The sequence below is a fragment of the Spermophilus citellus genome, assembly GCF_964194105.1.
Source record: "Spermophilus citellus genome assembly, chromosome: 10".
In the NCBI taxonomy this organism is placed as follows: domain Eukaryota; kingdom Metazoa; phylum Chordata; class Mammalia; order Rodentia; family Sciuridae; genus Spermophilus; species Spermophilus citellus.
Genome location: NC_138197.1, coordinates 41,035,419 through 41,051,539, shown reverse-complemented (window position 1 = coordinate 41,051,539; position 16,121 = coordinate 41,035,419). Strand labels below are relative to the sequence as shown.

Here is a 16,121-nt window from a genome sequence, read left to right as displayed (position 1 = left end):
CTGCTACCTGAAACATCACTAATTACTTGATTTTACAAAAATCCAGAGGCAATAGAGGCCTACTGGGTCAGGTGAATTTCTGTAGATACAAGTGTTCTCTAAATCCTTTATTAACTAATAATTTCTATAAAGACTCTTTTAAAGTCTACTTCCAAAATTGTAACACTGTTGATTCAGGAATATGTTAGAGTTGATTCTTACATTCCACTACAAAAAAAAGTCTTGAAATAAAGAAGTCTTCTCAAAAAAATGTTAATTAGGTACGTGAAAGATTAATCTTGAAACCGTACTCCATTTTCTTTCTCTTCTATTATGACTTTTTAATAAATTAGCTGCAAAATATCACAATTTAGTTCATCTCCAAATAAAATCTTTTTGGGGGGAGGTGGTACCAGGGATTGAACTCAGGGGCACTCCACCACTGAGCCACACCCCTAGCCCTATTTTGCATTTTATTAGAGACAGGGTCTCCCTGAGTTGCTTGGCACCTCCCTAAATTGCTGAGGCTGGCTTTAAACTCCAGATCCTCCTGCCTCTACCTCCAAGCCGATGGGATTACAGGCATGAGCCATCGCCACCGCGCCTGGCCTCCAAATGTAATCTTATTTTCCTTTTTACTACTCTATAAACTTTGACTTAAAAGCTCTTGTTATTGATTTAAGACTCAAATTCAGTCTAAGATCAAATTAAGAATTACCTAAAATAAAGGCTGGGTTAGTTTCTATGTTAGGAGCACATTTGAATTTTCTGTCAAAAATAAATGGGTTTCCATCAATGTTTTGAAATATTTATAATTAGAATTTGCCTATATCTGTTTTCTGTTAGTGGACTTGGATTAAGATCACAAATAACAAAGCATGTTTCTTAACAGCAGAATTTTTAAACACTTAACCTACCTTTAAGGAGAACAGATGGAAAGGAGTCTTAAATAAAAAGGTATAGAAGGGAAGGGGGAAGTCTAGACATAAGTAATCCTGAGTTAGTGACCTCATAAAGGGCTTTCAGCTGGTGAAAAGATGAGTTCGGAAGGGAGCCGATACGTACCAATCTCATCACCTGTAAATTTAAAATTACAGCTGTATCCCTACTTGTGCACTTCGCCACTCGTAAATTTAAAACTAACTGCACGTGTGTCCCCACATTTTCTCCATCTTGTAGATTATCAATTTGAGCCGCTAATACGGGCATAGATTTATTTGTTTGAGGCGAACAAATAAACGAACGTTCTCTGTATTGATAAGACTACTGAATCCCAGATGCCCCAGGCGCCCACATGGGATAACCAGAGGCTTACAAAGCACATTAAATTCAGTGGCAAGTGTTATTCAACTCGTTTTCAAATGGCGACACTCACAAAAGATTGCGCCCGTTTACATTATAAGAAATACGAAAATCCAACAATTAACACAATTCCGTGGATAGAAAGAGGCCAAAACACCTCCGTTTTCCAAATGCACCGGAATCGCACGGCTCAACAGACTTGTGGTAATTTAGTCAGAACGCCCCCGACCCGAGAGGCAAAATAAACAGCCAATCAGATATGGACTTTCTTTTTCTTATTCCTATTGGACTATAAAGTGTCAATCGACGTGGGCGGGCTTTTAGCCTATAACCAGCCAATGGGGCATTCTTTTATAGCGGAAAAGCCTCTAGTCCTGTAGTTCTTGAGCGCTATCTACGGTTCCACTACAGAACAACGCTAAGAGATCATCGACCCTAGGGATAGGAAGTGACGTAAGGATGGCGGTGGGGCGCGAGGTTTCAAGATGGCGGTGGCTAGGTGGTTGACCGAGTGGCGGAGGTGAAGGCCCCTACGAAGTGAAAGGGGCCCGGAATCGCCCCCTTCCGGCTTCTCGCAGTCCTGGGAGCCCAGCAGTGCTGTGAGTACATGGGATTGCTTTACTCCGCTTCTTCATCTCTCCGGTCCATTCCTAGGGCCCGCGCGGTTGCCCTGGGGACACCAGGCCCCTTTACCCGGCCCTTCCTCTTCCCAGTTGGGATCTCCCGAGCAGCAGACTGGAGGATTCCTGGGCCTGGCGTTGGGTAGCATCCAGCGGCTACGTGGTTACTTCGCCAGGTGGGTATTGCCGCTTCCTAAGCACGTAGAGCGGTTGCCTCAGGTTGACGTCTTGTACCTCGAGTCCAGTATCAACCGTCGCTATGGTTTCGGCAGTTGCTGCTGTTGCCTCCTTTGGTGGACCTGGACCCCGTCCCTTGAAGCCTCTTTGACTTTTTTAATAATTCCCCACGGCTTTTCGGCCTGATTTCTCAATCGCCTCCACTTTTAGCTTTTAGGCAGAAAAGTTGTGTAGAATAAGGCTCCACGATTTTCTGTAAAAATTCTGTAATTCATATCTGCCCTGTGATCCAGTTGTGGGAGAAGAGGGTCAAAATATGAGCCTGAGGTTTAAATGAGAAAGGAAAACACAAAAACAGATAAAGGTACTCGAAGATATAAGAACTTGTACCATTGTGCTGGTTCCCCCATTATCCACTTTATATTCTCCCGCCCCTTCCCCAGGCCCCCAGTTTTTCTGAGAAGGGGACACTTAACATGGTAAAATAATTGCCGCTGGAACAACTGTGAAACATCTAGCAGAAATAGGAGCAGTTGAACACTTGGTGAAACGTATTAACTGGTCTGACAAAATCTTAAGGGGGCAAAGGGAAGGTAATCAATCCTATTATCTGCCCCAAAATTTGCCCTTTGATCTTCCCTTTCCCACTCTTTAAAAGTGTCTACTTTCAAAAAGAAAGCTAATTTGTAAGTCTTTATTTTTGGAAAGACTAAGTTTCCCAAAGTAAAACTTCATTTTGGCGCGGGGGGGGGGTGTAAAAGAGAAAAAAATGATGTTAATAAAAGGTTTAATTTAGCCGGGCACAGTGGCGCACCCCTGTAATCCCAGCGGCTCAGGAGGCTGAGACAGGAAGATAGTTCAAAACGAGCCTCAGCAACCTCGAGGTGCTAAGCAACTCAGACCCTGTCTCTAAATAAAATACACAATAGAGCTGGAGTTGTGGCTCAGTGGTTGAAGGTCCCTGAGTTAATCCCCGGTACCAAAAAAAAAGTTGTGATTTTAAAAATATTTTCCTTAAACACAGTTATTACTTTTAATTACCTTAAAAAATATAAATCCCGAGTCAAGTAGATTCCAGTAAGAAACATATATCTCAGCGGAGAAGTCTTTGGGATTTCTGTTAATATAATACAATATTGATTTTGGATATTTACATTTTTGGTTATATTTTAAGCTTTTACGAGAGTCAGTTCTATTCAGATTAGAATTAAATCTAAAGTGAATGGGCTTAAATTAATGAGTTTTTATGTCTCAGGAAATATATAGCACATATGTCAAAAAAAGTGGAGAGGGGCAAGGGGAAGATACTGTCTTTAAGCCCAGATTCATTGCCCCCATTTTTCCTTTTTATTCTTTTACCCTACATGTAAATAAAGGAAGAATGTGACAGCTTTTGTTTGTGATTTGTGTCATGTTATTAGCACATTTCTAGTTGATTTTTTTTTCAATTGACAGTGTTGTTATTTATACAGAAAATGTTAATAAGTTAATGATAAAGTAATCTTCAGACTCCTTACCTTTCTAAAGAATAATAGAGATGTAATTTTTTTGTGGTCAAGAAAGTTGAGGCCATCTTTCTTGGGTACTAAAGTCAAAACTAAGAAAAGATCACAGTCTCACAAAATTCATGATCAAAGGGAAGTTTCTTTCCAGAGATAGGAACACTAAAAAGGAAGAAATGTTATCAATATAGGAAAGGTAATCTATTTCTTTGTCTTAACAGGTTTGTTTATTTTTTTTTAAATGAATAAGTGAACCATACATATTGTCAACATGGGACGGAGATCAACATCATCCACCAAGAGTGGAAAATTTATGAACCCTACAGACCAAGCCCGTAAGTGTCTATCAGTGTGGAATGAAGTAGAGGATATCAAAAATTGCAGTTAATAAGGAACCTGTTTCATTGTGACTTATTTATAAGATCAGTGATAGGAGGAGGAAATTGTATGAAATCATCTAGTTCTTGTGGGCACATGATTAAAACTTTAAATTTGCCAATAAATTTCTACCCATATTGACTTGACAAAGTAGAATTGGCTTAAGACCTTTATGTATTCGGAGGAGTTTTGAACCAATTAGGTTTTACCAGCTCTTATTTAGTATTTATGGTAACTTTTTGTTAAGATTCATAATTGTTTTCTAAGAAACTTAATGTCCTGAAATTTTGGGTTGCCATGATTAGTGAGTTTTTCTCAACAAGATTTAAAAATTGTATCTTCTCTCCCTCTTTCCCTTTTAAGGAAAGGAAGCCCGGAAGAGAGAATTAAAAAAGGTATGACTTCAGAAGCATCTTGAATAGCTATAAGTGATTTTTGGCACATCTTTTGAGATTAGTAGATTTCAGAATAACATTTCCAATTTCCTGCCAGAAAAAAATGCTTTATGCTTTTGATAAAAACCATAAAATTTACTAACCAAGATTTGTTTATTGGTAGTAAACTGCAGATAAATTCATGATTATTTATGATGTCATTGTGTATTTTATTATCTTTCCCAATAAGTTGAAAAATGTTTTTGACATTTTTTTTTTGGTACCAAGGATTGAACCCATGGGCATTCTACCACTGAGCCACATACCCAGCTCTATTTTGTATTTAATTTAGAAACAGGGTCTCAGTTGGTTGGGGCCTCACTAAGTTGCTGAGGCTGGCTTTAAACTCATTCTTCTCCTGTCTCAGCCTCCCAAGCCACTGGGATTACAGGCATGTGCCACCGTGCCCAGCAATAATTCTTTTTTTACTGCTTATCAAAACATAATGGCTTTGTTAAAAGCTACTAGATTAGTGAATGGAAATAAATGTGATGCTAGATAGCTTTGTATATTTATTTTCATGATTAAGTTTGCAGTGAAGTACTTCAGCAGAATAGGAAGTGTATCATGTTTTAACACATTGAGGGCACTTAGTTTTTTTTTAATATTTATTTTTTAGAAGTAGTTGAACACAATACCATTATTTTATTTATTTTTATGTGATGCTGAAGATCGAACCCAAGGCCTCAAATGTGCTAGATGAGCACTCTAGAGCTGAGCCACAACCCCAGCTCTGAGGGCACTTTGATTTTTAATAATTTCCAATTGTGGGTTTTTTTTTTTTTCTTTTATGGGTTACTAATAATCTTGCAAAGCTTTTTCCTATGATTTTTTTGATTAAGCTGCAACATTTGTTTTAAGAAAAGTCTTTCTGTTATGTAACTACTAAAGATCTCACAAAGTTAAAAGCAGTATTTGTCTTAAAAAGCACAACTTTTTTACTAAAGTCTTAACATTTTTGAGAGCAAAAAAAAAATAGCTTTGTATCTGGCAATTGAAACAAGTGATCAGAAAACAAGGAGAAATTTTAAATTCTGTTTAAATGGATTCTTGAAATAAAAACTCATGGATGTTCAGTTTCTTAACATTCTGCTTTTCTTTTGTTTTTCTAAGAACAAAAAACAGCGTATGATGGTACGAGCTGCAGTTTTGAAGATGAAAGACCCCAAACAGATTATCCGGGACATGGAGAAATTGGATGAAATGGGTAAGAATTTATAAAAAGTCAAGATTTTATAGCAGCTACAGTTGTCTGATACACACAGAAAAGCAGGTAATGTGTAAAGCAGCATAAGCCTAAGAAAAACAGAATAGCATGATGTCATTTAACACAGATTTAGTTTTAGTGTTAGGGAGATGATATGGAGAGATGGAGTAGGGACTGTTGCAAACTGGAGATCCCATATCTTAAAAACAAGAGGGTAGCCATTATTTAGCTTAAGCTAATTGTGGTTATACAGTAACAAAAGTCCAGTTGGACCAGCTAATTTTTCAAGAGAAGACAAATCTGGTTTATGAAATCACCTTGGAGTTTTATTGTCTGTGACATTTGGTTTTTAATGTTGGCAATTAACCGTATAAAATCTAAATATAGGCAATTATGAATATAAGGCAGTTTCCCCTTTTTTCAATAAGAATATTCAAAGGATAGTTGACCAATCGGTAAGAATGTGGAAGAGCAATAAGATGCTTCTCAACTTATGATGGATTCACGTCCCAATAAACCATTGGGTATTTTAATGTAATCCCATTTTATTATTGGAGCTTTGTTAAAAGGTAATTAATGTCATCATTCACCAGATGACAAAGTTAAAGAGCAGAGAATAAAATTTTTAAAAATCAAGATTTCACAATTAAATGAAGGACCAGTGTAGACTATAAACCCAGATCTGTCTAGTAAAAACTGCTACAGCAGGTTTTCAGCATAGAGGAGTATAAATTGATTTCTATTATAGCGAAATGATATCTGAGAAATGAAAGTGAAATTAATGGCCATCTAAAATGGGTGGAATTTTAGACTACGGGTATAGCTCAGAGACAGAGCATGTGCTTAACATGCACAAGACCGTGAGTTTGATTCTCAGCACCAAAAAATAAAAAGTGTGAATTTTAAAAATATTATAGTTCATTGAATAAATTGAAGAGTATGGTTGTCTGTATTCAATTTTTTTCCAGAAGGTTTTTATTAAATTTTATAATCTATGAATACCTAAATGATATAACCCTTTGTTTATGATTTATAATCTTTTTTTCTTTCAGAGTTTAACCCAGTGCAACAACCACAGTTAAATGAGAAAGTACTGAAAGACAAACGTAAAAAGCTGCGTGAAACTTTTGAACGTATTCTGCGACTTTATGAAAAAGAGAATCCAGATATTTACAAAGAATTGAGGAAGCTAGAAGTAGAATATGAACAGAAGAGGGCTCAACTTAGCCAATATTTTGATGCTGTCAAGGTAATCAATTTCTCTGGAGGAAGAAGCTAAAATGTTGTACTGAAGTTTGATCTAAAACGTTAGAGGGAGAATTAATCATTTTTAAACCTCTTCATATTAGTTTCTTACAAAACTAAACAAAAACTTACTTTTTGAGCCAGAAAATCTAATCCTCTTATGTTTATAGAAATCAATTTGCTTGCCAGCACAATAATAGCCAAAAAACTGGAAATAGACTAGGTCCATAAATAATGATAATGAATAATCAAACTCTAATATACAATGGAATATACTTAGCAATATTGGAATTTTTACTTAGCAACAAAAAGGAATGATCTACTAATACACAGAATAACCCAGGATAAAGAAAGTTTTTTAAAAGAACCTGGATAAATTTCAAAAGCATGAGGTGGTTCTTTTATAGTTATTATTTCATTTGTATGAAATTCTAGCACAGGCAATACTAATCTATGGAGGAAAAACAGTGTTCACTTTGTTTGCCATAGGATGGAGTTTGAGATTGATCAGAAAGGAGTATGAAACATATGCATTTGTCAAATCTTATTGAATTTGTACCTTTCACTGTAAATTTTACTTTTAAAATTGGGAGGTGGGACTAAATGGTATAATTTTTGTAAAGTTAGGTTTGGGGGGCTTCATTTTTTTGCAGATAAGGCAACTTAAGGCAACATGGTTACCTACAGATAATGTAGGGTAGAAACTCAACAAAGCCAAACTAAGTTTAGAACCCAAGCTCTACCACTGGGTATATACCACTTGCTAATTGACATATATTATTGTCTAGAATATTAAATAGGGTAGCTTTGTTACGCTATTTACCCTGTTAGTGTTAACAGTTGAACTTCTCTAAACAGCAGCTATTTCATATCCATAAATAATTAGCTGATAATAAAGGGGAGAAAAAAAAGCCACCAACTTTGTGTTCTTTCAGAGAAAGAGATAAAATATTTCAGTTCTTTTTCTTTTATTTTTTTTTTTCTTTTAGTTGTAGGTGGACACAGTACCTTTATTTTTTATGTGGTGCTGAGAATCAAACCCAGTTCCTTACACGAGCTAGGCAAGCACTGTCCCACTAAGCTGCAACACTAGCCCAATATTTGAGTTCTTTAACACAAGCTTTGGAAGTACTGAAGCTTTTGGTTCTTGTTTTTTCATGATATTTAAGTTGGAAAACAAATTGAGGCTATGAAACAGCAGACATGAAATTTTGATATTGAATTTGTGGATTAGTTTCCTCTTCTACTATTGGAATTTTCTGTGTTTCAGAATGCTCAGCATGTGGAAGTAGAGAGTATTCCTTTGCCAGATATGCCGCATGCTCCTTCCAACATCTTGATCCAGGACATCCCACTTCCTGGGGCCCAGCCACCCTCCATCCTAAAGAAGACCTCAGCCTATGGGTATGGAAGCAGTTACCATAAACAGAGCACTTATTAAAAGCACCATTTGAGTGGGGAGTGCCAAAATTCATGCAGTGAAAAATAAAAGATGATGTGAGTGTCATCAGTGTATTGTTTGATTAAGTATGAATTCCATTTTGTGATACTACCAAATTTTCCTTACAGACCCCCAACTCGTGCAGTTTCTATCCTTCCTCTTCTCGGACATGGTGTTCCACGTTTGCCCCCTGGCAGAAAACCTCCTGGCCCTCCACCTGGTCCACCTCCTCCCCAAGTCATGCAGATGTATGGCCGTAAAGTGGGCTTTGCTCTAGATCTTCCCCCTCGTAGGCGAGATGAAGACATGTTGTATAGTCCAGAACTTGGTAAGGAGTGACTAACTATTCTTTAACTTCTATGACTTTTTCACCATTGTGTTTCATGCTGTCCCTATTTAACATGTTGTTGACCACTCTTAGAACCCTTAAGTTCTATCTACATGCCAATGTGTGTTCACATGGTTAAATCATAGGATCTACCCAAATAAAGGCATCATACTGTATCTAAAGAGGTCCCACTCTTCCTTTTTGTGTATGTGTGCTAGGGATTGAACTCAGGGCCTTATACATGCAAGGCAAGCACTCTGCCAACTGAGTTATACCCCCAACCTGAGATGTCACACTCTAACAATACCTATTTCCCTTTCAGCTGTATTGTCATCAGTTTTGAACATCATTGTATAATCACTGATAATCACTGATTGTGTAGTTATATAAGCATGATTGATTCTAAATAGGATGTATTTTCAAATTTGAACCTTTAAAAAAAAAACTTAAATGACCAAAAATAAGAAGTATTGAAAATTGTTACCTAATAAGAATAATGTCAGACTGTATGAATGACTGAGATTATATGCAGAATTTTTATCTGAGCAATTAAGTTATATTCTGAGGTACATAGCATAATTTTCTGCATTTCTGGGACCATGTAGTGGACATCTAATCATGGTACTTGTTGCTTGCTTTTTTCCCTTTTCAGCTCAACGGGGTCATGATGATGATGTGTCCAGTACTAGTGAAGATGATGGCTATCCTGAGGACATGGATCAGGATAAGCACGATGACAGTAGTGATGACAGTGACACTGACAGATCGGATGGAGAAAGTGAGGGGGATGAATTTGTGCACCGTGATGATAGTGAGAGAGACAATAATGAAGAAAAAAAGTCAGGTATGTACAGATGAACATTCTATATTATTGATCAATAAATGGCACACAGCTAAAGTTCCTAAGATCATCAAGTTATGTTCATTTTTATACTCCCACCCCCACTCCGTATATTCATATGCACTTTTTGGTGGTAGTGCTAGGGATTGAAACCAAGGAACTCTACCACTGAATTACACAGCCTTAGTGCTTTTTAATTTTTGAGTCAGGGTCTTAACTAAATTGCTTTGGCTAGCTTTGAATTTGTGATCCTCCTTGCCTCAGCCTCCTAGTATCTGAGATTATAGCCTTACGCCTACCTATATAAATATTTTGAAAATTTTTGACATGCAATAGTATGTCAATAGTATTTAACTACATACATTTTTTAAAAGTGTAGTTTTTTTGTTTTTTAAGGTATGAAATCCATTTTGAGGTAAAAAGGTAACTATACAGCAGCATAAAGATATGCTATAGGAAAGCATATTGTTGTCATTTTAAAATAAGCTTTTTGTGTGAGAGGGGGTATTGGGTAGGGATTGAACCCGGGGTGCTTCTACCACTGAGCTACATCCCTAACCCTTTTTTTTTTTTTTTAATTTTTAGTTGTAGACACAATACCTTTATTTTATTTTTATATGGTGCTGAGGATTGAACCCAGTGCCTCATGCATACCAGGCGAGCACTCTACCACTGAGCCACAGCCACAGTCCCCTTTTTTTTAATTTTATATTTTTAGACTGGTTCACATTAGTTGCTGAGGCTGGTTTTGAACTCGTAATCTTCCTGCTTTAATTTCCTGAGTCACTGAGAATACAGATGTGCACCACCACTCCTAGCTTAAAATAAGTTTATTTAAATATCTGTTTTGGAATCCCTTTGAATTTTCTATGTTCATGGTATCTTACATGAACCAGGATCATAATTATAATTCAGGTACATTTGTAAGTGGAATCAAGAACCATATTTTATCAAAACATAATATATGTTTTTTGTCAAGAAATTTTTATTATAATAGGTACTGAGCAATGCATAAAATATACTAGTTCTATCAAACCTCATTAGTTTTGGAGCTACTTTTATGGAATTGTTTTTGTAGCCTATAGCACAGTGTTCTTATACAGTATTAGTATACAATGCTAATATTATAATGATGACAAATTTTCTCCTGCTGTTTCTTTAAAAATCACAATTACAAGTGGAAAATCTAGTGAAAAAGTGTTACACCTGACATTGGAAAATAAGAAGATTCTTAGGTGGAAAGATTCTTAGGTGGGAGTTAGTACTAGAAAGTAGAAAACAATTACAACCACAGCTGCTCCCATTTTTTTCTGGAACTATGTGGTGTCTTGCCTTATTTTTCTCTTTTTCTGCCAACTGTTTTTTTCTTATATATGTTCATTAGCACATATTATGAAAGTAGCTATCCCAACTATGATTTGGTACTCTATCAGCTAATTTTTACTGAGTTTTTATTATAAGCAAGGCATTTTTCTAGTCACTAGGGATATAGGATAAACAAACTAAAGCCCTGCTTTCATGATCCTCCTCAAATGTTTACCAACTCAAAATGCTGCTGCTAGTGTACCCTTAAGTATGATGTATAACAATGTCTAGTGGATAGCCTTTGTCAAGAATTCTGTTTTCTAGTTTAAGTATTTTTTTAAATTGTTTTTTGTTTTTCTTCCTTTTTTTGGTCATATGTTTTAAGCATCTATTGGAGTGGCAAGGTGGTTTTTCATTTGTTTCTCTTTAAGTTGTTTATTGTAGTGAATTCAGTTACTAGCTTTTATACTGTTAAATCATCTTCAATTTCTGGGACCATCCCTGCTTGCTTATGATGTATTTTTCTTGTAAAACTTTTCTGGATTCATTTGCTTGTATGTTATGTTGACCAATAGGTTAGTATTGTTATCAAGGTTATGCTAGCTCCATGACTTGGATATATTAATTTATATTTTTATAGAAAATTAATGTATTTTATCCGGATGTTCAGTTTTACTGATAAGATGTTGATAGTATTCTTTAATTTTTAAAATTTTATGAATCTTAAATCATTATAGCACCATTATATACTAACCACCAATTAGCATTTTAGTATAGATATCTCTGTGCACTTATATCCTGACAAGTAATGGATTACAGTCAAATGTAGAACGTTACATGATGTTTATTACATGGTGAACATTTACTGAATGTATTATTGATCCCTATCCACCCCACTCCCACCCTCCCTTGTCCATTAGGTCTGAGTGTACGATTTGCAGATATGCCTGGAAAATCAAGGAAGAAAAAGAAGAACATGAAGGAGCTGACTCCTCTTCAAGCCATGATGCTTCGAATGGCGGGTAAGGCAGGGAAGGAAAGGTGAATCACCTTTTGGTATTTTCTTATGCCATTTGCTTTGTGTGCATTTTTCTATTTAATATCTCAGCACCTCTGAAGTAAATAGTAAATTTATCCTTCAGAAAAATTTAAGGTTTGAAGACATTAGGTAGGCTGCCCCAAGTTACATTATTGTTAAATGATTGGGCTCTGTCTTGTCCTAAAACCAGGGTTTATACCACTGTACTACACTAGCATGGATGAGCAGAAGGCTATTATTCTTCCACATCTAAGTAGTTTATTAAAGAAGACTGTTTGGTTGTTAATTTTAAGAACATATTTATTCAGTCATTGTCATTCTCTAGGCTGCAAACAATAAAAATGTGTTTTAAAAATTTCTTTCAGGTCAGGAAATCCCAGAGGAAGGACGGGAAGTAGAGGAATTTTCAGAGGATGATGAAGAAGATGATTCTGATGATTCTGAAGCAGAAAAACAATCACAAAAACAGCATAAAGAGGACCCTCATTCTGATGGCACTTCTACTGCTTCTTCACAGCAGCAGGCTCCCCCGCAGTCTGTTCCTCCTTCTCAGATACAAGCACCTCCCATGCCAGGACCACCTCCTCTTGGACCACCACCTGCTCCACCTTTACGACCTCCTGGGCCACCCACGGGCCTTCCTCCTGGACCACCTCCAGGTAAGCACTTAAATGGCGTGAATAAGTATTTAATGAGGTTAAAATGGAATCATTCAAAAAAAAACATACATCATTAATATTGATGTTTTCTTGTTTCCTCTTAATGGAATTCTCTTATGGTATGAAGGATTTGCAAAGGATAAATGCTTGTTCATTTCTAAAGTGTTTTTTGCAACTGTTTTTTAACAACCACCTGTTTTTATCGGAGCTCTTCCTTTTTCAAGGTTCTTATTTTGACAGCACAAACTTGTAACTGTGCTTTCTTTAGTATTTTTATTACATATAGTGACCTAATTCCAAATTGATAGCAGGTGGGACTGGGGCACAGTTAGTGCTATCTCATTTTCTTCTTAGGTTATGAATTACTAAATTATAGGTTTTTCAGTTATAGTTATTTCATAGATATAAAGTAATTAGTGTACCAAGTGTTGGCTTAAATGTATGAGATTTGGAACAACATAGAGAACTTCTTGTCTATTTAGAATCTTAGTTCTTCATTCTACAGTCAGTCAATTAAGTTGTCTTAAATAGAGCTAACCTTTTTCTGATTAGTATAAAACAAAATAACTTATCTCACATCCTCAGTGGTCTCTGTCTATATCTTATTGAATTTTATACGGTTTGTAAAGCATCTTGCTTATATTATAACTATAATATATTATATTATAATATATTTCCAGCCCAGCAGAGCTCTGACTACTTTTTTTGGTGGTGTTGGGAAATGAAAATAATGATCCATAACAAATCTAACCTTTTTTCTGGTGCCTTGTATATGTATTTGTTGAATGAATTGTTTCCACATATTTTCAGTGAGCTTTGTAAGTTATCTAATTTGGAGTTAAAGTGATAAGTCAAACAATATTTGAGTTGCCTTTATACCACAATTATTACTTCATGTAATGTTTGACATTAATTTATCATTTTTCTCTTTTCAGGGGCTCCTCCATTTTTGAGACCTCCTGGAATGCCAGGACTTCGAGGGCCTTTACCACGACTTTTACCTCCAGGACCACCACCAGGCCGACCCCCTGGCCCTCCCCCAGGTCCACCTCCTGGTCTGCCTCCTGGCCCTCCTCCACGGGGACCCCCACCAAGGCTACCTCCCCCTGCACCTCCAGGTGAAGCTTTCAGTTTTCTGTAACAAAAACATTCTACTGTAAATTTTATTTGCTTCTAGATATATTGTCACATTTCACTATATTGCAGTTGTTATTGCCCTAGATTGAAGTAGAGTTCTTCCCATGGGTATTTGCATTTGCTTCGGCCTATCACTTGAGGGATTTCTCTCAGCCAAAGACCACTTTAGATTTTCTATTTGAGACTTTTCTACTTTTTGATTATAGTTATAATTATGATGTTGTTCCATGTGTCTGCATGAGTACAAACTTAAAGCTTAAAATCACAGGGAAGATTTTTTTTCCCTCCCTCTACCCAGCAGCAGAATTATACCTGCAGAGTTCCTTGTGGGCTTGTATTATGTGGCAAATTTTTTTTGTTTTGGGTGGTTTGGTTTGATTTTTGTTTTGTTTACTACTCTGAATAGTCTAGTTTAATATAAAAGTCTCCTTTTGAACAGTTCAGCTTAGGCTTTTAATTTCTTTCTTAGTAGAGATAGAAAATTATGAGTTTATATAATCAATAGTATCTTAAATTTGATAAAATATGGTACAATATATTCAATCTTAAAAGTGGTATTTGAAAAAAGTTAAAATCTGCAGGTTTGGGTATGACCATTTTATGTCTAAACCATCAGTAGGACTTGAGTTCTTTTTAATGGTAATGGAATTTGATTAGTAACAGTCTATCATTCCATGATCATTTAAAAGCCTGAGTCATATTTTTATTCCCTTCCCACTTAAGTTGCCTTTTATTTTTATTTTTTTTTTAAAGAGAGAGTGAGAGAAAGAATTTTTTAATATTTATTTTTTAGTTCTCGGCAGACACAACATCTTTGTATGTGGTGCTGAGGATCGAACCCGGGCTGCACGCATGCCAGGCTAGCACGCTACCGCTTGAGCCACATCCTCAGCCCCTTAAGTTGCCTTTTAAGTAAATAATGCAAGGAACAGCAGCCCCTGACCTTGGCCATCTGCACCATATAGCCAGAATAGCATCTGGGCCATCAGATTTGAAGTAGACTTTGGAACCAGTTGGTATAATCAATTTTGCTCAATATTTTCAAGTAGATCATTAATTAGGAAAACTATAAGTACAGGGGCACAGGCTGAAAGTGAAAGTTGTTTTATTCTTTACCATCAGAATATATTCCTAACTTTCAAATAACAGTTGAGCTTATTTTCAGTAAATTGTTATCTGTTTCAAAAAAATTTTAATCCACCTGTGTTTAGTCATCCTTAATAGCATTTAAGTTATATTGGTTCTTGTGTTCATCCTGCCTGTTTTGTTTTGTTGTTTTAGGCATCCCTCCACCTCGCCCTGGCATGATGCGCCCACCTTTGGTGCCTCCACTTGGACCTGCCCCACCTGGGCTTTTCCCACCAGCTCCCTTGCCGAATCCGGGGGTGTTGAGTGCCCCACCCAACTTGATTCAGCGACCCAAGGCGGATGATACAAGTGCAGCCACCATTGAGAAGAAAGCCACAGCAACCATCAGTGCCAAGCCACAGATCACTAATCCCAAGGCAGAAATTACTCGATTTGTGCCCACTGCACTGAGGGTACGTCGGGAGAATAAAGGGGCTACTGCTACTCCCCAAAGAAAGTCAGAGGATGATTCTGCTGTGCCTCTTGCCAAAGCAGCCCCCAAATCTGGTCCTTCTGTCCCTGTTTCAGTACAAACTAAAGATGATGTTTATGAAGCTTTCATGAAAGAAATGGAAGGGCTGCTGTGACAGCTTTTGATGTCAGAACAGGCTTCTGTTCACTACAGTGGTTCGTGGAGCAAGAGGCTCTTATTAAACTTAGGTGAAAGAGCTACTTCCACTGTCAGGGTATTTTCTAATTTCAGTTCAAGGAAAATCCTAAAATACAGCCTTGTTCAGAATTTACTGCACATAAGAGGGTATTTCACTCAGAATAGATTGGCTATTGCAGCAGTGCTGCTAACATCCATTTCCTTTCACACTACCATCTTCATCCAGTTTCTTCCCCTTCTCCAGTTCTTTGGAAATTTGTGATCAGGGGAGTCTTAGTTACTTATTTGTTTTTACTCTCTTCTTGTGTGCTGTGGGCACTGGAGTAGAGATTTCTGAAAACCCAGTTTATTTCATCTTGCCTTTTGTGTTTGAGTTATTTTTAATATTTTCCTGTAAATATTTTGTAATAATTTTACTTGTAGTGAAATGGATCACAATGTCATTTCCTAATACAAAGCAGGATATGTGGGAAGAAAATGTACAATTATTTGATTAAAATTATTTCCCACTGATCTGAACTTTGAGTGTTTCATGGAAAAAAAATAAAATAAATGTTCTACACCAAGGTATCTCTGTGTTAATAGTAATGTTTAAACAATATTAGTTTTATGGGCATAAAAAAAAAACAAGTATTTAAAACTTGAGTTTAAGGAACTATTGTTTCAGGTACAGAATAAGAATCTTATTGAAATCATGGCAAAAAGTAATTTTAAAATTTTAGGGGCTAAAGAAAAAAGTTTTTCTTCAAGAGTATCATATTGGCTTTAGAAAAATTGAAGGGTATTTAT

At 36.4% G+C, this 16,121-nt stretch overlaps 1 protein-coding gene across 1 annotated transcript; it reads left to right on the top strand.

Moving 5' to 3' along the window:
• The first annotated feature begins 1,726 nt into the window (after window positions 1-1,726).
• On the top strand, window positions 1,727-15,902 carry WBP11 (WW domain binding protein 11). Its single transcript, XM_081310205.1, has 12 exons — window positions 1,727-2,077; window positions 3,802-3,915; window positions 4,322-4,353; window positions 5,506-5,599; window positions 6,652-6,848; window positions 8,115-8,248; window positions 8,414-8,613; window positions 9,266-9,457; window positions 11,680-11,781; window positions 12,164-12,457; window positions 13,393-13,575; window positions 14,876-15,902. Exons 2-12 carry the CDS (start codon window positions 3,852-3,854, stop codon window positions 15,307-15,309), a joined length of 1,926 nt encoding a protein of 641 aa, XP_081166331.1. The 5' UTR covers window positions 1,727-2,077; window positions 3,802-3,851; the 3' UTR covers window positions 15,310-15,902.
• Window positions 15,903-16,121: the final 219 nt, after the last annotated feature.

What these genes read in the sequence shown, in the direction of transcription:
- WBP11 (XM_081310205.1), top strand. Translation starts at nt 3,852, where the DNA reads ATGGGACGGAGATCAACATCATCCACCAAGAGTGGAAAATTTATGAAC. An exon ending in AATATTTTGATGCTGTCAAG is followed by an intron (nt 6,849 to 8,114) that starts GTAATCAATTTC and finishes TCTGTGTTTCAG; the next exon opens with AATGCTCAGCATGTGGAAGT. An exon ending in ACCTCCCCCTGCACCTCCAG is followed by an intron (nt 13,576 to 14,875) that starts GTGAAGCTTTCA and finishes TTGTTGTTTTAG; the next exon opens with GCATCCCTCCACCTCGCCCT.